This window comes from Poromitra crassiceps (genome assembly GCF_964638095.1).
Source record: "Poromitra crassiceps genome assembly, chromosome: 2".
NCBI classification, from domain to species: domain Eukaryota; kingdom Metazoa; phylum Chordata; class Actinopteri; order Beryciformes; family Melamphaidae; genus Poromitra; species Poromitra crassiceps.
In genome coordinates, this window is record NC_139624.1 from 76,357,034 (window position 1) to 76,381,838 (window position 24,805).

General features: G+C 41.3%; 1 protein-coding gene across 1 annotated transcript in view; it reads right to left on the reverse strand.

Annotated features, from left to right (window-relative positions):
* Positions 1-24,805, reverse strand: part of LOC310796483 (contactin-associated protein-like 2) — a gene marked incomplete at both ends in the record, with an annotated part of 775,066 nt that overhangs the window by 445,633 nt on the left and 304,628 nt on the right. The window contains one exon of the mRNA XM_083658673.1: positions 10,548-10,741. Coding sequence (XP_083514799.1) covers positions 10,548-10,741 — 194 coding nt within the window. The remainder of the gene's footprint in view (positions 1-10,547; positions 10,742-24,805) is intronic.

Sequence of the window (24,805 nt, forward strand, 5' to 3'; positions counted from 1 at the left end):
GTCACAGGCGGCAGCACAGGGAGGGAACACAGCAAATCATGCAGAGCCCTGTTGATCAAAGTAGAGATGTGTTACTTCCCCAAAGTGTGACCTCATCACACCTCCTGTCTCCGGTTCAGAAGCGCTCCAACACCTGAGCCCTGCTATATTAGCTGCTAAAACACCAGCCCATAAGAGAACACTGTATAATGGCAATGTGACACTAGAGGCCATTTACACCTGGCACTAACATGCGTTTTCTCTGATCAGATTGCAATCGGATAGTGCTTGACCACATTAGCTTGATTTCATTTACACCTGGCATTTTGGGTGATCAGATTGCAATCTGATTGCAATCTGATCACCCAAAACGGGTGTCCTCTCAATCAGCATACAGTTGCTGTATGCAGATTGAGAGGACACACTTGTGATCAATGTGTACACAATGCATCCCTGACGGTACCTGACCAACTCTGGAGGTAGTTTGGCCGATCAGATTGCAATCCGTCTTCAATGTGTCTTGGAGGCGTTTACACCTGTACTTTCAAATTGATTGCAATCTGATCGATCAGGGACACATTGTGTACACATTGAACACAAGTGTAAATGCAATGTGTCCTCTCAATCTGGATACAGCAACTGTATGCGGATTGAGAGGACACCCATTTTGGGTGCCAGGTAGAAATGGCCTCTTAGATCCCTGTAGAGAACTTCTCTTTTCACTTGTCCTCCTGTTGAAATACTTTCTCTGTAACCCTCTCTCTAGCCCTGCATCCTGTTGCTCCATACCCAAAGAGGAAGTGTTTGGGAAATCCTGTATATTATGTAGGATTGTTGCACGGTGACCCTCTGTAGCACCAAGGAGAGAGCGTGGCACTATCAATTCCAGGGGATATGGATTTGATTCGTACTGTGGCCACCCATAAAAGAAAGATATCCACTCTTGATACTGCAGGACAGCAGGATATCAAAGTGTTTACCAAACGCTACTGTATGATATCAGGTAGAATAGATGTTCTGTCAGAGTTATGGATTCACTCGCACCATGTCTTATGGCCTGGTTTCTTCAAGTGTGGGCCAAAATGGGCCACAGGCCTACTCTCAAGATGCCAACTGAGGTCATGTGTTTCCTAGAGGACCGGCTTAAAAAGTATCTGGGCCATATGCCATTTCCATTACAACCAAGCCACTTTTTATCTGTCAATCCAAACACGTTTTTGTTTTTGTTTTTATGTCCAGATTTGACTTCTGCTGTGTTTTTTCCACAGTGAGATATTTGTTGATAAATGCAAGTATGTGCCCAGATATCATGGAGAACATCTGCAGGATGCACTGCTGAATAGTGTATAAAGTGTTATTATGACATAATCAAAAGAGGAACAATTGACAGGTGTGTTCTATAGTGCTGCTTAGGTGCTTTTCAAGATTGGATTTTTATCTTTTATATTTAGCATGCATTATTTTTCTCTGTCTGGTATGACAGTTTTGGTCCATGGAGGCATCTGACCCCTGACCCCAACAGCATATACACAAACACATACACACAAACATGCATGGCTTGCCTGCCATCAAATCCTGAGCTGTCTACTTTGCTCAGAGGCGCTAGCGGCAAAACAATAAAAAATAGAGGTAAATGAAACTGGACGAAGCAGGCCATTTTTAGGCCACTTCACAACACTTTGTGGGAGGCAATTTTCGGGGGCGAGAACTCACGCCATGTTTGAGAAAAGCTGTGAGAGCAAAAATATATAGAGGGCTATTTTTCATTGGGCCAGCATCTAAGTGTTATTAATGTGTCCCTGTCTCATCATGTATCAACTAAAGATTTGCTGCCCCGGCTATGCTAGTATATTGGACACATACATTATATTCAACTGAGCCAGAATACTTGGGGCTTTCAAGCTTCGCATTCACATGAATAATTAAATTAATAATGAAATAAGTGCGATGTCAATCTCCCGACTGTGGGAGAGGGCCTCCTGGCAACATCTGAATAGTTATGGTAACTAGTGTGTGGGAGGGAAATGAGCACAAATGTTTGTTAAGTTAATTGAGTTTTAATGAGATACATCTTTATTTCCCTCGGTTTCACAGAATACCCACCATTTAGTTTTTAATGCCCCTGCTGAGACATGCATTAAAGTTCAGGAAGGATGAGGCTGTAACCGCTGAATGCAACTCTGAGACTTCTAGACTGGATCATAGCATTATGATTAAAGCATTTTGATTACAATTGAGATAATTCAATTTCTTTGCCAGCCATATTGAAAGAGTAGGTGTGCAATTTTCATTTTGGTAACGCTCCTGTATGTGATAGATAAATAAGAACTAAAAAACATCTACTCAGACCACCACTACCATTGCAATGCAGTTAGTTCAACTATAGCCCGTCATCTATCATAAGCCTTAGCGACAGTATTCCTCTTTCATCATGTCTGTATAATCAATTAATTCTGGCATGAAAGCAATAGTATTGATGGCCTCATAGGCGTCGTCCTCTGTTTTGGGAGTTGGGGACTGAAGTCATGGCAGTACTTCATCACTGTCAGTGTGACTCATCAGTAGTACATCAGCGAGGCATTAAAAAGATGATTTTTCACAAATCCAATAGTGCAGTCACCAGGCCTGTATCTATTCTCCTCCCCTCTGAATCACACAAACAGCTGCACCTAACATCAGGACATCCACAGCCTCACGTTGACTGAGTGTTGCCCCCTTCTGCCTGGCAGTGAAGGAGTTAAGTCATCAGAGTGAGAGAGTAACAACAGAGGCTGATTGGTTCCAAAAGGTTCCTGATTAGAACCTTGGTGCATAAACGTGCGGGACAGGCAGGAAGTTGTTGTTGTTGTTGCGTGCGTGCGACAGGCAGGCTGCTCCCTGGAGAATGCTGTGAATCTCATCCAGTGATTGAATGGGCTAAAACAGGGCCTGTAAAGCAGGTGTGTGTGTGTGTGTGTGAGAGAGAGAGAGAGAGAGAGAGAGAGAGAGAGAGAAAGAGAGAGAGAGAGAGAGAGAGAGAGATAGGGAAAGTGGTGATCATCTCATAGCTATCAGTGGTATTGATTGGAGGTATGGGGGATGGTGGGGCGCTTCATTCATGTTTCTCTCTCTCTCACACACACATAGACGTGGGCGTGTGCACATACACACGCACACACACACACACACACACACACACACACACACACACACACACACACACACACACACACACACAGAAACACTCAGGGAGTGATAACATACATACTGTATCTATACACAGACAGCTGTATAACATTTTGCAATAGAACATCTGAACAATCAGCGAGCTGTTGAGGTGGTAGGGTTGTGTGTGTGTGTGTGTGTGTGTGTGTGTGTGTGTGCGTGTGCGTGCCCGCACGAGCATGGGCACATTCACGCATATATACGTATATGGGGCGGCTGTGGCTCAGAAGGTAGAGCGGGTCGTCCACCAATCAGAAGGTCGGTGGTTCGATCCCCGGCTCCTCCAGTCCGCATGTCGAAGTGTCCTTGGGCAAGACACTGAACCCCAAATTGCTCCCGATGGCTGTGCTGGCACCCTGCGTGGCAGCTTGCCGCCTTCGGTGTGTGAATGGGTGAATGTAGGCACATTGTAAAGCGCTTTGGATAAAAGCGCTATATAAATGCAGTCCATTTACCATTTATATGTGTATTTGTGCATTTTCCTTGCCTCTTTGAGTTAATGACAGATTCCAGCAGCTTTCAAGTTTTGCCTAAATAATAAATACTGTCTTATGGTGCCTTACAATAAAATAATTAGAAATGAACGAACAAACACACAAACTAAAACAATAATTAACTCCTGTCATCTTCCTAGCAGCTGAAACGACGTAATGGAGATATCACCATCACCATCCTAGCTGTGCAATATTTCTGAGTTACGGTCTGGAAGAACAGCCAGTTTCATTTCGGTGCCCTTGTTAACAGATTAGAGCATTCAGACCAGTGTTAATTTCGTCGACGAAAACTATGGCGAAAAATGTTCGTCCACTACCTATTTTCACTGATAAAAACTAAAACTAGACTAAAACTATCAAGGATAGAAATGACTAAAATGTGACTAAAACTAATAAGCGTTTTCGTCCAAAGACTAAGACTAAATCTAAAACAGCTGCCAAAATCAACACTGGTTCAAGCTGGGCACGGTGCGGCGCGGGTGGCTCGCACCGTGCAGCAATAGTTTCGGCATCTGGTCTATTTTTTACGCGAGTGATTGTGTGAAGCCAGGCAGGAAGCCAGTGCAAGTTGTGACAGCACAGAGCAAAACAGAGCGCTTCTGGTGTGAACGGCCAGGCTCCTGCTCGAGCGGAATTTATGCGCGGTGGCGATTTCGGATACAGTGTGATTGCGGCATTGGTTATTTAGACAAGAAAGACAAACGGCCCCGATCTTGCTTGTTACTGCACTGGGGGTTATTGATGGCATAATGCTCTGCTTAAAATTAGTGGCTCTATATTTGTTTACATGAGAAATATTTTGAATTACACTGGCGATAAATTAAAAAGCAATATATATGTCATACATCCAGGCAAAAAAGCAAACAAAAGTTAGCTATACAGTAAAAGCACCCGAAAGATTAATGTGGTCTGAGAATATTTGCAGAAATATTAGAGGCAATGAATCAGGGGTAATGGCAGGGGCAAAACACTCCTGAATAAATAATAATCATAACAATGATGATGCAGCGCACAGAAACAACAGCTTAATTTACTTTCAGCTGTAAAAGATCCATATTTTGTCACCGCGGCTAACAGCCCCATAAGAGAGAATGATGATATAGCTATCTGCTGCTGAAAATGGGGTTTAATATTCAAACGTACCTCACCCCTCTCCTCCCCCCTTACTTGTGGGTTTTAGATTTCTGCTGACTAACATGGTAAAAATGTTATTAATGTAGTTTTAGAGTCATGGCGATTCTGCTGCTCCTCTCCTCAATGAAAGCCTGTTTTGTTTTCACCTGTAGCCCTCTGCCATACAGCACCAGTGAAAGGCGTGGCTCATTAAGCCATTAGCTAACGAGCTAATGTGCTTGCTAACAGCGTGGTGAAGGAAGCGACGGCTGGTTTGGAATGGGAGGCGTCTGCGATACAGGTGGCTGTAGCTGCAGAGAGATCACTTTTATACAACGCCAAAGAATAGACTGCTGTAATGCCTCATTACCACATTTGGTTTTAACATTGTATTTTCCAACTAGGAGTCTATGATGAAGCCATGAGTGGTTGAATAAGGACGAGCTAATTAGATTATACTATAACAAATACTAGATTAAATAGATCAAATTAAAAAACAAATAGATCTTCTGGATATGGAACATATAGAAAAAGCACTCGCATTTACTAAGCAAAAGTATTATGATAGTGGACCAAGGGCCCAGAAAACGCTAGCATGGAGGTTACGAAGACAGAGTAATAAAGCTCGGATCCTAAAAATTAAAGACAGTTCTGGTAATATATTAACTCATTCACCGCCAAAGACGTCTTTGACGTGTTATCAGAAATAGCCATCCACGCCAAAGACGTGTTTGACGTGTTTTTGTTTTTATTAGTACAGGGCGTAGTTCAAACACTTCCCCAGCCTGTGACATAGTATCAGGTCCCTATGTCACAAACACATACCGCAGCTGTTGTTTTGAAATTGAGCAGGAGGAAAATCAGAAAACGGATAAACGCTTCCTTGTGCAGACAGGAGAAACGCCATTGAAACGCCCCTCGGCGCGCTGCACGAGCTGGTCGCCTTACTCTGTGCCAGCCGGGAGAAAACGGGAGAAAGTAATCCAGAGAGATGTGTTTGATCATCGGAGGAATGAGGAAATGATCGATCAGTTTGACGGGTAATCCAGAGGGCGGTGAGGAAGTGTTGAATAGCCGAGGGGAAAACGGGAACGATCAAATAGCAGGGAGGATAGGACAGGGAGACATGGACGAGGACGGGTGGACCAGAACAAAACAAAATAAACACACGAACAGCTAACAAGGCAGAAGCGGCAGTCACAGCAGCCCGCTGTCCGTTCTCAAGAGCTATTCAGTTGGTTCATGAAATCGCTGGGCTGCGTGCCCTCCAGTGTTGCTCCTGGCCAATCCCGGCGCCACAGGGCGTGGTTATTGCTTATCCTATGTGGGGTTAGAAATCACGCAACGAAGATAAAAGGGGGATCGTGTGTGTGTGTGTGTGTGTGTGTGTGTGTGTGTGTGTGTGTGTCTGTCTGTCTGTCTGTCTGTCTGTGTGTCTGTCTGTCTGTCTGTCTGTCTGTCTGTCTGTGTGTCTGTCTGCACACTCACTGTATGTAAAAAAAAAAGCACTTCATGTGTATATATATATATATATATATATATATATATATTTTGTCATTTGTGTCATAACAAATAATATTTACATGTCTGATGTCAATACAGTTCAAAATAAAAGAATTGAGAGCGAGTTCTGCCTGAGATTGTGTATTTTACACAAATGGACTTTTCTCCTATTTGTCTTCTCAAGAGAGACCTTTTTGGTGAAAGCAGGGTGTATATAAATGGCTATAAGTAGAGTACAGAACATGCTAAAAGCTCACTTTTTTTTTCCTGGTGAACCCAGAGACCTACATCTTCATTTTGAGGTATTGCAAATCACTTTGGTGCTAATAGATAATTTACTGTGGGTCTTGAAAGATGACCAACAATTATGAAAATCTTTGGCCTGTGCTAAATATTGGCAGTCCTAAACTGGCCATGAATGAGTTAATAAAAAGGTCTGAAATAGCTAAAGAATTTGTCAAATTTTACCAGAAACTGTATACTCCGGAATTACAAGAAAATCTTATAGAAAAAATACATAAATATTTGGAAACTATTATCTTACCAGAAGTAACAGAAGAACAAAATAATCAACTAACTAACCCAATAAAGGAGTCCGAATTATTAGAAATCATAAAAAAGACAAAAAATGAAAAATCCCCAGGAAGTGATGGCTTCACAAATGAGTTTTATAAGGAATTTCAATCGCTATTAGTACCCCTGCTATGCAAATCCTACAACTGGGCGTTAGAGAATAATCAATATGCAAATACATGGGATATGGCAATCATTACGTTAATCCATAAGGAAGGTAAAGAATTAGAAGACTGTGCCTCATACCGCCCAATATCTTTATTAAATGTAGACCATAAATTACTTACCTCTATCATTGCAAAAAGACTACAAATTATTACTCCCATGATTATAAATCCAGACCAAACTGGCTTTGTTCCTAATAGAACTCTAGGAGACAATGTCAGAAGAACCCTGAACATAATAGAAAACTCTTCAAAATCAAAACAACAAATGCTTATCCTAACCCTAGACGCCGAGAAGGCATTTGATAGAGTGTCTTGGCCCTTCATATTTGAAGTGTGCCAAAAATTTAAATTTAACTAAACTTTTATTAGCTGGTTAAAGATTATATATAATACTCCTAAGGCAAGAATACGGGTAAATGGCACAATATCAGACTCCTTTAACCTCTCTCGGGGCACAAGCCAGGGTGACCCCTTGTCTCCCCTCATCTTTATTTTAGCAATGGAACCTTTTGCAGAGAAAATAAGACAAAATTGTAAAATACAAGGATTGACAGTGGAACAAGAAGAACATAAATTGGCAATTTACGCAGATGATCTCATCCTCTTTTTGACTAACATTCCACAATCATTGGAGGCAGTTATGGAGGAAATAAAACAATATAGTGTAGTATCTGACTACAAACTAAATATGGGTAAATCAGAAGCTATGGTAGTTGGACAATCAATATCACAAACCATAAAAGCGAAATATAAACTTAGATGGGTCCAAAACAAACTGAAATACTTAGGGGTAATGATCTGTCAGGAGCCTAATAATTTATACCAGTATAACTTTGAAACATTGGAGACCCAGATTAAACGTGACCTTAATAAATGGACATTAATACCATTATCATTAATAGAGAGAATTGAGGTAATTAAAACAAATATACTGCCAAGGTTTCTTTTCTTGTTCCAAAACCTGCCAATTTTCATACCAAAAAAAATCTTTAATCAATGGGATAAAACCCTCACAAATTTTATTTGGGGAGGAAGAAAACCTCGGATAAAATTGAAAACACTTAAATTAACCAAATTAAATGGGGGACTTGCTCTACCAAATTTCATTAATTACTATTATGCCGCTTTGATTAAACCAATCACCAACTGGTTATGTAAACAATCCATAGCAAAATGGAAACAAATGGAACTTCAACAGATGGGTAAATACTGGAACATGTATATATCTGCTAAAATGACAAAGAAGGAGATTGACAAAATTGAAAATACATATGTAAAGAGCACAATAAAGGCCTGGACAGAAGTAACAAAAACGAAGGAATTTCAGAAGGACCTGATATTTTTAAGAGAAATCGCTATGGACAGGGAATTTACACCAACCCTCAATGATAACATTTTCAAAAACTGGGCAAGCAAAGGCTTGATTCGATATAATCAAATAGTTACAGATAAGGGAATAGATAGCTTCGAAAATTTATCAAAAATATATAATTTACCAAAAACAAATTTTTACAAGTATTTTCAAATTAGAAACTATCTGATTAAAGAAATGGGCTTAAATAAAACAACAAAGGAAATACATCCTTTAATAACCTGTGTAATAAAAACATCCAGCAAAGTCAACACCAAAAATATCCTTGGCCAGATTTACCGTATAATAGAAGAAAAACCTAGAAGGCATGAAATCAAGGCAATTTCCAACTGGGAGAAAGAACTTAACTGTACGCTAACCCCAGAAATATGGAAGGACATGAGCAATAACTCATGGAAAACAACAAGTTCTCTTATCTGGAGAGAGTATTCCTGGAAAATTCAGCTACGTTTTTTTATCACGCCTGTTATTCAAGCAAAATACTCTAACGAAATTACCACAGACTGTTGGCGGAATTGTGGGGAGGCAGATGCCAACCACACACATTTTTTTTTCTCCTGTCCGGTGTTAAAACAATTTTGGACCCAAATAGGCGAAACTATGGACAACATTTTTCAGTGCAAACTTAATTTGGGCCCTGAGCAAATCCTACTGGGTAGACTACCACAATTGCTTTTACAACAAGGGGATAAATACCTCTATAGAATCTTAAGAGTAGCAGCACTTAAGCAAATAACAAAAAACTGGCTGAAACCAGAACTACCACAAATTACGAAATGGAAGAATACAATTAGCGACATTTATAAAATGGAGAGGATCAATCATAACATTAGAAACCTAACGGAACTGTTTGAGACAAGATGGAATATAATAAAAAGAGGGGATATAGAAATATAGAAAAACGCATATTTTAAGATGCTCCCCGAGTGAAACCCAACTATGTACCATTTCTTTTTTTTCTTTTTTTTTGCTTTACTAGTTTTTTTTTTTTTTTTTTTTCCCTTCTGTTTCATTAACTTTTGTTTCTTTGCTTTATTATTGTTTTTGTTTTTGTCCTTTTCTTTCTCTGTGCTTACTTATATATATGGATATATAGGTGTGTGTGCAGGGTGGATGGAAGTGGGTCCGTGAGGAGGTGGAAACGTATGTATGTATGTATGGAGGTGGCATGTGTGTGTATGGATGGATAGCTGTGTATATGGGTGTGACTGTATATGTATGTAAGAATGAGGACACTAACCATATGACCTACAGTAATGTAAGAGTGCATCTAGGTGATAACACTTGTAGAATAGTAAGTAGATATGTATTCCACAATGTCCTATACATATAAAAATGAGGACCTATGTGAGTATGTATATGTATGTGTATGTATGTATGTAGGTATGCACACATTAATGTATGTTTCTTGTTTGTTTGTTTTTCGTTTTGATTGCTTAAATTTTTGTTTTTTTAGGGAAATGTGTGGGGACTGAGGGGTGGGTGGGGGGACATGCAGTAGATATGATGATCATCATATGTTCCTTTTGCTGTAACTTTACTCATTATTTGTGAGGACTACTGTAATGGACCATCTTCTATAAATAAAAAGTATAAAAAAGTAAATAATAAAAAAAATAAAAATTAGATTATACTAATTAGAGTATGTATATGAACCAGACAGGACTGACAGAGTTTTCCGCGTACAAAAGGCGCTCGGCTCTGGGTTTGACTGCGGGTGAAGAGCAAGACTTTGCGTGTTAAATAAAAATGCTAAGAAAACATACATTTTGTAAAAGCAGTGCGGGTTGCTCTCCTGCCCCAATAAAGGGTCCTCTCTAACCATTCGTTTTTAGACCACACACACTCTTGAATAATTTAACAATTTAATCATACACTAGTATAAGAATAAACGGGTGAAGTAAAAAAACAAACATTTCTAATCAGAACTTTTAAGTGACCATGCATACTAATAGCATCACCTCTGGATATGGTGACTGCGAAATATCAGCCAAAACAAAAACAAGACAACTGTTACTTTAGCTCTGTGTTGACGGTCTTACTGTTTGTAGTCCTCTAACTGCCAGCAGGGGGCCATGAATTACACACACTCTCAAACACAGACATACACCAACACACAAAAACACACACTTGTCCACTCACCCATATGTTGCCATCCTGGTGATAGGGTTTCCAGTTCCTCCCTGTGTCGCTGTAGAGGAGACGGTACTGCGTCGTCCAATCAGAGCTGCTGTAGCGGCCCTGCGTTGCTATGGCCGTCACCTGCTTCCTGGAGCCCAGGTCCACCTGTAGCCACTGGTAATGATCACTGTCCAGAGGAGACCAGCCACCAGCACCTAGAGAGTCACAGAGTACAGAGAGTTTACTGGTAATGGTCACTGTCCAGAGGAGACCAGCCAGCAGCACCTAGAGAGTGACAGAGTACAGAGAGTTTTACTGGTAATGGTCACTGTCCAGAGGAGACCAGCCACCAGAACCTAGAGAGTCACAGAGTACAGAGAGTTTACTGGTAATGGTCACTGTCCAGAGGAGACCAGCCACCAGCACCTAGAGAGTCACAGAGTACAGAGCGTTTGACTGGTAGCCTAATGATCACTGTCCAGAGGAGACCAGCCACCAGCACCTAGAGAGTCACAGAGTACAGAGGGTTTTATGGTAATGGTCACTGTCCAGAGGAGACCAGCCACCAGCACCTAGAGAGTCACAGAGTACAGATAGTTTTACTGGTAAAGATCACTGTCCAGAGGAGAGCAGCCACCAGCACCTAGAGAGTCACAGAGTACAGAGAGTTTACTGGTAATGGTCACTGTCCAGAGGAGACCATCCAGCAGCACCTAGAGAGTCACAGAGTACAGAGAGTTTTACTGGTAATGGTCACTGTCCAGAGGAGACCAGCCAGCAGCACCTAGAGAGTCACAGAGTACAGAGAGTTTTACTGGTAATGGTCACTGTCCAGAGGAGACCAGCCAGCAGCACCTAGAGAGTCACAGAGTACAGAGAGTTTTACTGGTAATGGTCACTGTCCAGAGGAGACCAGCCACCAGCACCTAGAGAGTCACAGAGTACAGAGAGTTTACTGGTAATGGTCACTGTCCAGAGGAGACCAGCCAGCAGCACCTAGAGAGTCACAGAGTACAGAGAGTTTTACTGGTAATGGTCACTGTCCAGAGGAGACCAGCCAGCAGCACCTAGAGAGTCACAGAGTACAGAGAGTTTTACTGGTAATGGTCACTGTCCAGAGGAGACCAGCCAGCAGCACCTAGAGAGTCACAGAGTACAGAGAGTTTTACTGGTAATGGTCACTGTCCAGAGGAGACCAGCCACCAGCACCTAGAGAGTCACAGAGTACAGAGAGTTGTACTGGTAATGGTCACTGTCCAGAGGAGACCAGCCACCAGCACCTAGGGAGTCACAGAGTACAGAGAGTTTTACTGGTAATGGTCACTGTCCAGAGAAGACCAGCCAGCAGCACCTAGAGAGTCACAGAATACAGAGAGTTTTACTGGTAATGGTCACTGTCCAGAGGAGACCAGCCAACAGCACCTAGAGAGTGACAGAGTACAGAGAGGTTTACTGGTAATGGTCACTGTCCAGAGGAGACCAGCCACCAGAACCTAGAGAGTCACAGAGTACAGAGGGTTTTATGGTAATGATCACTGTCCAGAGGAGACCAGCGACAAGCACCTAGAGCACAAATGGGCAAAATGCGGCCCGCGATGGAATTGCAAATTATTTTATTTTTTTACAGTGCCCAAATAGTCAGTGACTAGAAGTCACGACTGGTGAGCACTCTCAAAAGTTCCAAAAAGTTACGGTGCACGGCTCAAAAAATAATAAGAGAGGGGCAAAAAACCAGCACTCAAAATAATTCCTTTGGGTTGTTTTATTTACCTTCAAGCAAGACAATGTACGTTTCGGCGTGGAGCCTTCCTCAGCATTGTGCTGACAGAAGACGGACATGACGTATAAATAGTGTCAAACCGGAAGTACAATCAATTACATTATCAAGTACTAGGAAATATCTCACAACATAAAATACCACTGAATATAATATCAAAAACATCAGAGAATATCAAAAAAGAGATAAAGGTACAATTTTAAACAGTATACTTGTATATAAGTCTGTATATATTACACAGCAGGAATGCAATAATGTTTTGCAGACGAGAAGAATGAGGCTGGATGGCCACACTTGTGTTAAATAAGCACAGATGAAAAGTCAACATATTAGAATAACAAAAATCAGTAAGAAAATATTAAAATAGAATTAGAAAAATACATAATAAAATGCATATAAGTGAATGCATCGGATAGAGATACTGCAGGTCCACACATGACGCTCCCACACTGCCTCACAGTGCAAGAGCATCATGCGTGAACCCACAGCACATCCACCCGACGCACCCCCTAAAGAAAACAACCTAGCAAAAGTTCTTCGTTCAAGCCCTTGGGGTGTTCTGTCTGTAAGGTATGTATCCAAAATGCCTCTCTTTGTAACAAGGCCTTGTCTCTGTCACCCCCCCTCTTCAGTGGACTGACCTGTTCTATACCCTGGAACCTGAGGGAACACACGTCGTGACCAAACTCATTAAAATGCCTGGCGACAGAGGATTTTATATCTCTGTTTCTAATGCTACTCTTGTGTTCTGAAATGCGAGTTTTCAACTCTCTGATAGTTTTTCCAATATATACTAGCCCACATGGACACTTCAATAGATACACAACAAATTTAGTTTTACACGAGATCCTACTCTTAATCGAGTACTTTCTTCCAGAGTGAGGATGGAAGAATGTCTCTCCTCTGATCATAGCATTGCATTGAATACAGTTAAAGCAAGGAAAATTACCATTCTGTACATCAGACAAAAAATGGGAGGGGCCAGGGGGGCGTGTGTAGCAGTCAGCTCTAACGATCATATCTCGTACATTTCTTGCCCGTTTTTGAGCAAACAAGGGAGGCTCGCCAAATAAATGGCCCACTTGGGGGTCACTTTGTAAGATATTCCAGTGACTTAAAACACATTTTTTTATTTCCTGAGAAGCAGGTGAAAAAGTAGCAGCACACACTATTCTAGACCCTCGGGCAGGGGTGGACTTCGGGACCAACAGGTCCTCACGTTTCAACCCCCTAACTCTCTGTAGGCTGTTCTCAAGGATTGTGTTGTTAAAACCTTTTACCCTGAACCTTGTACATAGTTCAGCAGCCTGCTCTTCAAACATATGATCAGAACTACAAATCCTCCTAATCCTCAAAAGTTGACTGTATGGCAAACCTCTTTTGAGGCTGGGGGGATGATAGCTAGAGTAGTCCAAGAAACTATTCCTGTCTGTCTGTTTTCTATACACCTTTGTCAGTAGTTGTTCAGATTTGTTTACAGAAACATCAAGGAAGGAGACAGTGTCTTCACTGTATTCTAGAGAGAATTTAATAGATGGTAGTCTGGAATTAATATAAATATTGAACTCCTCTAGTTGAGAGTGTGTCCCAGAAAACAGAAAAAATACATCATCAATATATCTGAACCAACACTTCAAAAAAATGGAGAAGGGGTTATTATTATATACAAAGTCTTCTTCAAACTTTCCCATAAAGAGGTTCGCATAATTAGGGGAACATGGACTACCCATAGAAACTCCCTGGCATTGAAGATAGTAAGAATTCTCAAATTTAAAATAATTGCTATTAAGGATCAATTTTGACAAATCAACCAAAAAGTCAGTCGGGGGCTGAAGCGTCGATCTTCTATTCAAAAAATGTGTTAGAGCTTGTAAGCCCTCCACATGAGGAACATTAGTGTATAGACTGTTGACATCCATGGTACATAAGAATACATTCTCATCAGTGAGCTGTACAGCACCTAACCTATTCAAAAAGTCAGTGGTGTCTTTCAAGTAAGAAGGAAGATCAGATACCAACACTTTAATGTGTCTGTCAAGATATTGAGAAATAGGCTCAGTAAGAGATTGTGTGCCAGCCACAATAGGCCTACCAGGCACTGGCTCAACACAGCTCTTATGGATTTTAGGTAAAGTATAGAACACAGGTCGCACAGGGTGCTTCTGTAACAAGAATTTGAATTCGTTTTGGCTGATAAGAGAATTAGCAAGGGCTGTACTCAGAAAATGCTCAACATTCTGAAAAAATTTAAGTGTGGGGTCACCCATTAGGGGAGTATAAAAATCTGTATTACCAAGTTGTCTCAAGATCTCTGTTGTATACGCTTCTTTAGTCTGGATGACAACAGCGCCCCCTTTGTCGGCATGTTTTATAACAATAGTCGAATCAGTAGAAAGTGCACGTAATGCTTTCTTTTCTTGCAACTCTATATTAGAATAGAGTCTCATTTTATTTTTGTACAAGTGTACCTTTGTAGCTACATCCTCTTCAACCAGTCGGCAAAAGGTGGCCACGGAGGGGTTCAGGGCAGGCGGAACAAAAGTACTTTTAGCCCTCAGGCCTGGTTCAGACGTGGAAATAGGAACAGTCTGTGAAGGATTCAAAAAAGGACGTGAGTGGGGGGCTCCCTTATCAAAGAAAGCACGCAGTTTAATGTTTCTCAAAAATTTAAACATTTCAATCCTAGTTCTGAAAGAATCAGCTTTAGCAGAGGGAATAAAGGATAAACCTTTTGAGAGGATGGATGCTTCTTGTGGAGACAGGGACCTGCTGGATAGGTTGATCACGTTTTCGCCCTCTGCCGCCGATTCCCTCTCCCTCTATTGAAACAACATGTATGACTTTGAAAGACACATATGAGAAGCAGGTCATGGAAGTGAAGCTTAACAAATATCGCAGAGACACCCTTGACTATAAGAACAAACGTGTCTATTCCTGGTTGTCATCAGACGGCTCAGGATCTTATCAGAGATACCGACGCAGACGAGAAGAACACACAGCTTACAACGGGCTGTCCACGGAGGATTCGGGGAGCGACGGGCCAATGAGGGGCTCCAGACGGGAGCCTTTTTTAGGCGTACCCCCACAACGCAGGTACCAGACCAGAATTTGGGCCTCAAACGCCGCCCAACCCGAAGAGGAGGCAAGCGACACCGCCAGCACCGGCAGAGGGAGAGGGAATCGGCGGCAGAGGGCGAAAACGTGATCAACCTATCCAGCAGGTCCCTGTCTCCACAAGAAGCATCCATCCTCTCAAAAGGTTTATCCTTTATTCCCTCTGCTAAAGCTGATTCTTTCAGAACTAGGATTGAAATGTTTAAATTTTTGAGAAACATTAAACTGCGTGCTTTCTTTGATAAGGGAGCCCCCCACTCACGTCCTTTTTTGAATCCTTCACAGACTGTTCCTATTTCCACGTCTGAACCAGGCCTGAGGGCTAAAAGTACTTTTGTTCCGCCTGCCCTGAACCCCTCCGTGGCCACCTTTTGCCGACTGGTTGAAGAGGATGTAGCTACAAAGGTACACTTGTACAAAAATAAAATGAGACTCTATTCTAATATAGAGTTGCAAGAAAAGAAAGCATTACGTGCACTTTCTACTGATTCGACTATTGTTATAAAACATGCCGACAAAGGGGGCGCTGTTGTCATCCAGACTAAAGAAGCGTATACAACAGAGATCTTGAGACAACTTGGTAATACAGATTTTTATACTCCCCTAATGGGTGACCCCACACTTAAATTTTTTCAGAATGTTGAGCATTTTCTGAGTACAGCCCTTGCTAATTCTCTTATCAGCCAAAACGAATTCAAATTCTTGTTACAGAAGCACCCTGTGCGACCTGTGTTCTATACTTTACCTAAAATCCATAAGAGCTGTGTTGAGCCAGTGCCTGGTAGGCCTATTGTGGCTGGCACACAATCTCTTACTGAGCCTATTTCTCAATATCTTGACAGACACATTAAAGTGTTGGTATCTGATCTTCCTTCTTACTTGAAAGACACCACTGACTTTTTGAATAGGTTAGGTGCTGTACAGCTCACTGATGAGAATGTATTCTTATGTACCATGGATGTCAACAGTCTATACACTAATGTTCCTCATGTGGAGGGCTTACAAGCTCTAACACATTTTTTGAATAGAAGATCGACGCTTCAGCCCCCGACTGACTTTTTGGTTGATTTGTCAAAATTGATCCTTAATAGCAATTATTTTAAATTTGAGAATTCTTACTATCTTCAATGCCAGGGAGTTTCTATGGGTAGTCCATGTTCCCCTAATTATGCGAACCTCTTTATGGGAAAGTTTGAAGAAGACTTTGTATATAATAATAACCCCTTCTCCATTTTTTTGAAGTGTTGGTTCAGATATATTGATGATGTATTTTTTCTGTTTTCTGGGACACACTCTCAACTAGAGGAGTTCAATATTTATATTAATTCCAGACTACCATCTATTAAATTCTCTCTAGAATACAGTGAAGACACTGTCTCCTTCCTTGATGTTTCTGTAAACAAATCTGAACAACTACTGACAAAGGTGTATAGAAAACAGACAGACAGGAATAGTTTCTTGGACTACTCTAGCTATCATCCCCCCAGCCTCAAAAGAGGTTTGCCATACAGTCAACTTTTGAGGATTAGGAGGATTTGTAGTTCTGATCATATGTTTGAAGAGCAGGCTGCTGAACTATGTACAAGGTTCAGGGTAAAAGGTTTTAACAACACAATCCTTGAGAACAGCCTACAGAGAGTTAGGGGGTTGAAACGTGAGGACCTGTTGGTCCCGAAGTCCACCCCTGCCCGAGGGTCTAGAATAGTGTGTGCTGCTACTTTTTCACCTGCTTCTCAGGAAATAAAAAAATGTGTTTTAAGTCACTGGAATATCTTACAAAGTGACCCCCAAGTGGGCCATTTATTTGGCGAGCCTCCCTTGTTTGCTCAAAAACGGGCAAGAAATGTACGAGATATGATCGTTAGAGCTGACTGCTACACACGCCCCCCTGGCCCCTCCCATTTTTTGTCTGATGTACAGAATGGTAATTTTCCTTGCTTTAACTGTATTCAATGCAATGCTATGATCAGAGGAGAGACATTCTTCCATCCTCACTCTGGAAGAAAGTACTCGATTAAGAGTAGGATCTCGTGTAAAACTAAATTTGTTGTGTATCTATTGAAGTGTCCATGTGGGCTAGTATATATTGGAAAAACTATCAGAGAGTTGAAAACTCGCATTTCAGAACACAAGAGTAGCATTAGAAACAGAGATATAAAATCCTCTGTCGCCAGGCATTTTAATGAGTTTGGTCACGACGTGTGTTCCCTCAGGTTCCAGGGTATAGAACAGGTCAGTCCACTGAAGAGGGGGGGTGACAGAGACAAGGCCTTGTTACAAAGAGAGGCATTTTGGATACATACCTTACAGACAGAACACCCCAAGGGCTTGAACGAAGAACTTTTGCTAGGTTGTTTTCTTTAGGGGGTGCGTCGGGTGGATGTGCTGTGGGTTCACGCATGATGCTCTTGCACTGTGAGGCAGTGTGGGAGCGTCATGTGTGGACCTGCAGTATCTCTATCCGATGCATTCACTTATATGCATTTTATTATGTATTTTTCTAATTCTATTTTAATATTTTCTTACTGATTTTTGTTATTCTAATATGTTGACTTTTCATCTGTGCTTATTTAACCCTGTAAGACCCACGGTTGTAATATTACAACATTTGTATTTTATAAAAAAAAGGGTATAAATCATTTGTTTTCTTGTTCTTTTTTCACCTAAACATCATCATTGGATCCTATTGTTTAGTCTTGCAATGCTATTGGCCAGGATATTTGCATATAAGTACCCCCCACAGGGCCAGGACACATCACAACTTCAAAATTGTTGACGGAGCAACAACTCTCTTTTTCACTGGACGGAATTCCTTACAAAGAAGTAAGTAAAATGCCTGTAATATTTTTTTGGGTGATCATTAGAATGTCTAGAACATGTACATATGTTATTATTGTGAAACATATCCCCCAAATGTAAATTAGAGCATGTTTTATAGAGGTTGCAATTTTACAACGGTGGGGCAGTGTGGTAGCAAATATCCAGGTGGTACTGTTAGTTTACATACCTGGCTAAGTGGAGTCTTATAGTTTTCACAATACATTTATACAGTTATATGTGTATTTTCCCCACATTGCATACCTACATATATATATAGTGTAGGCTATATGTGCATGTTTACTTTAATTACTAATTTCCAATAATATTTGTTACCAATTGTACTCAAAGACAAATATACTGCATAACATGTATTTGCTTACAATGTTTTAGTATTCACTTTCAACAGATCAGTTCCTACTTCTGTTTGTAATCATGTTTATTTGGTTTAAGTTAGTTCCTGGAGGATTCCATGTGGTAATTGTTCATGTGGGGGTTGCACACATAGGACCATCATCATTGTTCATGTGAGGGCTGGTGGGGGTTGCCCACTTAGGACCATCATCCCTTTGTGAGGATAAGCAAAGCACAATAGGTTGGCCAGACAGTATTGTGTGACTTGTGAAATGTGTACTGCAGTGAGATGTGTAAACACTACTAATGTACTAAAGTTATTTCTTTATTTTCATTTCAGAATGCCACAAGCAAGGAGAGTGGAAGAGAGTCCAAACCGCGCTCCACCCAAGGCACCACGTCAACATCCGCCATCGGATGTGCGCCAGGACCAAGTTGGACATCTCCCACGAAAGACACAGAGGCGCTGCAGGAATGGTGGCTGTTCAGGGTACACCAACTTACTATGCCACAAGTGTGATGTTCGTCTGTGTATTTCAGGTGACAGGAACTGTTTCTGGGACTATCACTGCAAATAAGCGTAAGCAATTGATTGTAAATGGTGTTCAAAGTGATTTGCAGTCACTTGGAGTATGAGAGGGGGGTGCCTGTTACATTTTGCGGAGTAATTAGGTAATTAGGTTTCTTTAGTACATTTATTGTATGTATTGTTTTTCATTTTGTTGTTCTTTTAATAAAATCACAATTCTTAAAAATATGGCTTACATTGATGTTATTATTCATAATGTATACTGTTCTGAGGCCAAATATTATTCATAATGTATACTGTTCTGAGGCCAAATAATAAACCATAACCATATAAATTAACCCTTACATTGTTTTAATGAAGTATATATACATTTGCCATGTTATTCTGACAATGAGTAAAAATGGCCTATAGGAAATTCTGCTACCTGATTGACCCTACGTTGTGATATTACAACATTTCCATAAAACCTTACAAAAACTTTTTTTTTTTTTAAACACTATATTTTCTTCTCCAAAGTACTCCTACAACACCATCAGAAAGGTTGATTATTTTTTTTTGGAAGTAGAAATATATCCGGGTCTTACAGGGTTAACACAAGTGTGGCCATCCAGCCTCATTCTTCTCGTCTGCAAAACATTATTGCATTCCTGCTGTGTAATATATACAGACTTATATACAAGTATACTGTTTAAAATTGTACCTTTATCTCTTTTTTGATATTCTCTGATGTTTTTGATATTATATTCAGTGGTATTTTATGTTGTGAGATATTTCCTAGTACTTGATAATGTAATTGATTGTACTTCCGGTTTGACACTATTTATACGTCATGTCCGTCTTCTGTCAGCACAATGCTGAGGAAGGCTCCACGCCGAAACGTACATTGTCTTGCTTGAAGGTAAATAAAACAACCCAAAGGAATTATTTTGAGTGCTGGTTTTTTGCCCCTCTCTTATTTTTTTACAGTGCACCTGAACGCAACATGCAAGATACCCGCTGAATAAGTGTCCAAATGTTCATGTCATTCTGGCAATAATCTTTATGACTAAAAGGCTAAAAGTAATCTCATGTGTAAGAAATTACTGTTCTACAGTACATTGAAGTAGAAATATAAAAAATTAACTTGTTGGTTTTGGATTTATTTAGCTTCAAGAGTGCATTTTTGTTCTTGTGTGACCCTCAACACAGGCTTTGAGAATCCCGGGCCACTTACTGATACTTATGTTTAAATTAACGCACTCACATTCTGGTTTATTCCAAGAAAAACATTCTGGCTAGTGGAAATTCTAATTGGCTGGTAACTTTAAAATCTAGCAGCCATATTGGCAGGTGGTCAAAAAAGTTAATTTCAAGCCCTGCAGGGAGAGCAGGTGGTGACATAGGAGTGAGTGCGAAAAGGATCAAATATTGGTGGTTAAGACTGAATAATTACATCACAACTGTTAATTTAAAATGAGTTATTCCTCTAAACCTGGCAAAAAAAAATCGCTGGCGCCATTCGGCCCTCAGCAAAATCTGGTAGCGAGGACATTTTTTTGTGGCCCTCTCTATCATTAAAGTTGCCCATCCATGGGTTATGGCATGACGATATTTGTTCGGCCCCCGGCAACAATCTGGGTTTCTCATGTGGCCCCCCATGACAAATAGTTGCCCACCCCTGACCTAGAGAGTCAGAGTACAGAGGGTTTTATTGTAATGATCACTGTCCAGAGGAGACCAGCCACCTCCCATGGTCCCTATACAGTATAAGCTATGAGCACCGGATGGTTCCATCATGACCCCCCAGCTCCACCCTTTTGTCCAAATATGGTCACTTCTGGCTCCAAACTGCAGACATAAACATGGTGTGGATCAAACATTGGCACGTTTTGTCAGCTGATCCTGAATGTGCTAAATTGTTTACTGATCCTCCTCTTTTCTCCAACTATAGATCTCAAAGCATCAGAGACTATATGGTGAAAGCAGACTGCTACATACCGCCCCAGCAACACACGGGGAGGCTGGATGGAGTCACCGGCTTCTACCCTTGCACACACTGTGTAGCATGTAAATATTCAAAGAAAATGAACACATTCAAAAGTGCAGTGACTAACAAACAATACACTATCAGACAATTTGTCAATTGTAGTTCATCTAATGTAGTCTACATGATTTCCTGTAAGTGTAATCTCCAGTATGTAGGCAAAACTCCTAGACCAGTTCGCACACGTATTATAGAACATATGAGTGCCATCAGACGTAAGGACATTAAGTCTCCCATTGCCAGACATTTCATGGAAGCCGGTCACTCCAGAGCAGATCTGTCTTTCATAATAATTGAACAAGTTAAGAAATCTAGAAGAGGTGGTGATCTAGAAACTAAACTCCTTCAAACTGAATCTAGATGGATATATTATTTGCAGTCTGTTAACCCAGGGGGCATGAATGAAGATCTCTCCCTCCAATGCTACCTATAGGACCTTTGTATACTTATTCATGATGAAATGTTTTTGTACTAAGAATATGAACTTATCAATGTAAAACTTCCTGTTGAAATGTGTTTTGTGTATTAAGAATGTGAACACATATACATGTATAATCTATTTCATGATTTGTATAGCCTGGGTCAAAAACTGCATAGCTTTAGTCTCTTTGTAATTAGTCCACACACCATCACCATGGTGATGATTTTGATTAATGATTCTCAGCACCTGAGCTGAGTCTACCTAGAACTCTATAAGAGCCATTGTCTGTCTGTGATCCACATACCAAGCACTGACGAAGGTCCTAGGACCGAAACGTTTGCTTTTTTATTTTCACTATGAGCACCGAGCACTTTATGGGCAAATAAAAGAAAATGATATTTTCGCAAGTCTCAGTCTAAGGAGTCTTCCTTAAATTACTATGCAGTGAGCGAGTCTATTCTGTCAGCTTTCCTTCATATTCTCTGGACCACCGCACCTGCAGCCAAACCAGAACAAGGGACAAACAAAGGCGCAACAGTTTTCTCCAAAGTCTAGTGGATCAAAATGACCCAGAATTCACCAGCCCATAAATGGCATCAAAACGTGAGCCCAAAATCAATGGGTGACATCATGTTAGCTCTGTCCATATATATATACAGTCAGTATGGGTACGAGTTCAGAGTGAGAACATGTTGGTCCATCAGAGACAAGACCTCCGCTCCCACAGTTATAGCATTAGTATGTATGACATTTCAGTATGTAATGACATTTTAATATTGGTATGTAACACATGACATGACATTTTAGAAATGCTGAAAAGACACCTACCAACTGATAACTATGTTTACTTTTTCAGGGAGACTACCTGCATATACTGTAGCTGACCAAGGAGGAAACCGTGATAGGATTAGAATATGAGTATGACATTGTATGAAGATTTTGTTATTCATGAGGTCTATTTGCCACAAAGTAGCACAAACTGCTCACACAGAGATAAAAACAGGAACAGGACTGGTACTCTGGTTATCTTCTATCATTTCCAGCTAAGCTCTGGTTGAATAGGTTTGACTTTGGGCACAAAGTGAAATTACTTTGCCTGGGTCGACATTGCTTTGTCTATAGCTTAGATAGAAGGTTGTCAAATATTTTCAAAGCTACAGTATGATAACAGCAGTCAGCAGCTGAGTTCATGACGCTCAGTCCGACAGTATACAGGGCAGGCTAGGTGCACTAAAGTTAAAAAGCATTCCACCAAGGTGAAGTGATGATTTGGACAAAAACACAATCTCTGGGGTGGTGCAGTGGTAAGCGCTGTCGCCTCACAGCTCGAAGGTCCTGGGTTCGATTCCCACCTGGGACGTTGTGAACGCTGAAGGAATGCGTGCCCGTCCGCATGTCCTCGAGTGCCCACCGCCCGGGTGGGGTCGTCAAAAGGGCCTTTCTGTGTGGAGTTTGCATGTTCTCCCCGTGCCTCCCGGGGGTTTCCTTCATATAGGAACCCCCTTCACCAAAACATGCAATATCCCGGTTGCTAATGTGGTTCCTCCTCTGGTCGTTAAGGACGCCTGTTCGGAGGGAGGGGAACTGGTTGGAATAGCGTGAACCTCCCACATGCTATGTCCTACCGGTGAAGCTTCCACTGTAAGGTGAAAAGAAGCGGCTGGCTAACTGCCCATGTGTCGGAGGAAGCATGGAGCCAGTTTCGGCTCTCCTCAGATCGGCAGAGGGTGGAGTAGCTACCAGGATAAATAAATTAAATTAGCACTAATGGGGGATAAAAATGGGATAAAAAATCGGGGGGAGGAAATATATTTAAAAAAAAAACACACACAATCTCTAAAAGTGTCAAAGCTGGGCCAGAGCTTAGACGTCTCAATAGATGCTGTGTTTGTTTGGTCATCCTCTCAGAGCCAGTGGGCAGCAGTCCAGTCTATTTGTGACTGAAACAGCATGTCTCTCTCTTCTATAACGGCCATATATCCTCAAGCAGTTGCACCTCTTCACACCTTCAGGCTTCTACCTGAGGTGGGGCCAGACTCTCCTGGACCTGGCAAAGCCCCTCAGGTTAAATGAGCCCCGGGTCACATGGTGCAGAAACACAAGAGTGAGTCGACTACGGACAGGACGGGGGGGGGGGGGTGGGGGGATGCTGGCCATGACACCAATGCTCTGATTTCATCTGCCAGTGTTGAAATAAGAGTCAGAAACAGAAGGATGATACTAATACATACTGTAGGCTACGTATATAAAACAGATGTACAGACAAACCGACACGCGTGCATTCACAGACAAACTCTGCAGCAAACGTCAAGCACAATCTGCAGCAAAGAGCAGATGCTGTGACTGAATACTGACTGTGAAATGGCTATTCACCTTATTCACCACGCCCACTTTTTCTCTCTTCCGCGTTACACGCAATTGTATTTGTTCTTCTTTGTTGGCGGACAATTTCAAAACAAAACGTCACTATAATAATGAATGAAGTTTGGCAACATTCAGAATTAAGCTACACTGCGGCCAACTTCAGTTACATGTTCATAGCGTTACTGCTGCGAGGAGTTGATGGCTGTACCTGGTCGGCATTTAACGTTCGTTACAAAAGCACGTCGACAGTGTTTTCTCACTGCCAGTAGCCTACAGTAGGGTTTGACAGATAGCCGACCGGTCAGCACAGCCAGCGCTCCCAGTCCTCGCTGCTCGTTACATATTTCCAAATAGGCGTTATTCTGATAAACTGGTCACATATATGTTACGTTCTCACCTGAAAAATATTAAAACTTTAAAACAGTTTGTTTTTTGCTTGAAAACAGCTTTTTGGCAAGTGTAAACATTACTAGGGTATAGGCGTAATCTACTTCCGTGTCTAAAACCGGAAAGACTATTACAAAATGACGTCATGCAGAAGCGTCCTTGTATGGGCAAAGAATAAGGTGAATAGGGAAGAGTGGGTCGTGGATGGACTGTGAACCAGTCATGTCACAGCCCTCTGCTTTGAGTCTGTCTGATATATGTTTTTCTAGCGGGACACTGACACAGATAGGAGAGCGACAGGCTGAAAGCACCAGTAAAGAAGAGTGACTGATAGGTTTGAAAACAAGTGTCAGACAAAGTGAGAAGCAGGGAGTTGAGAGACAAAAAAAAGAGTGACTAGACTATGACAAGCGAGAGAGGGAGAGAGCGTAAAACGTATAGGGGGGAGGCATGAGAATGTCAGACTGAGATAGCCAGGTGATGAAATAGGGAG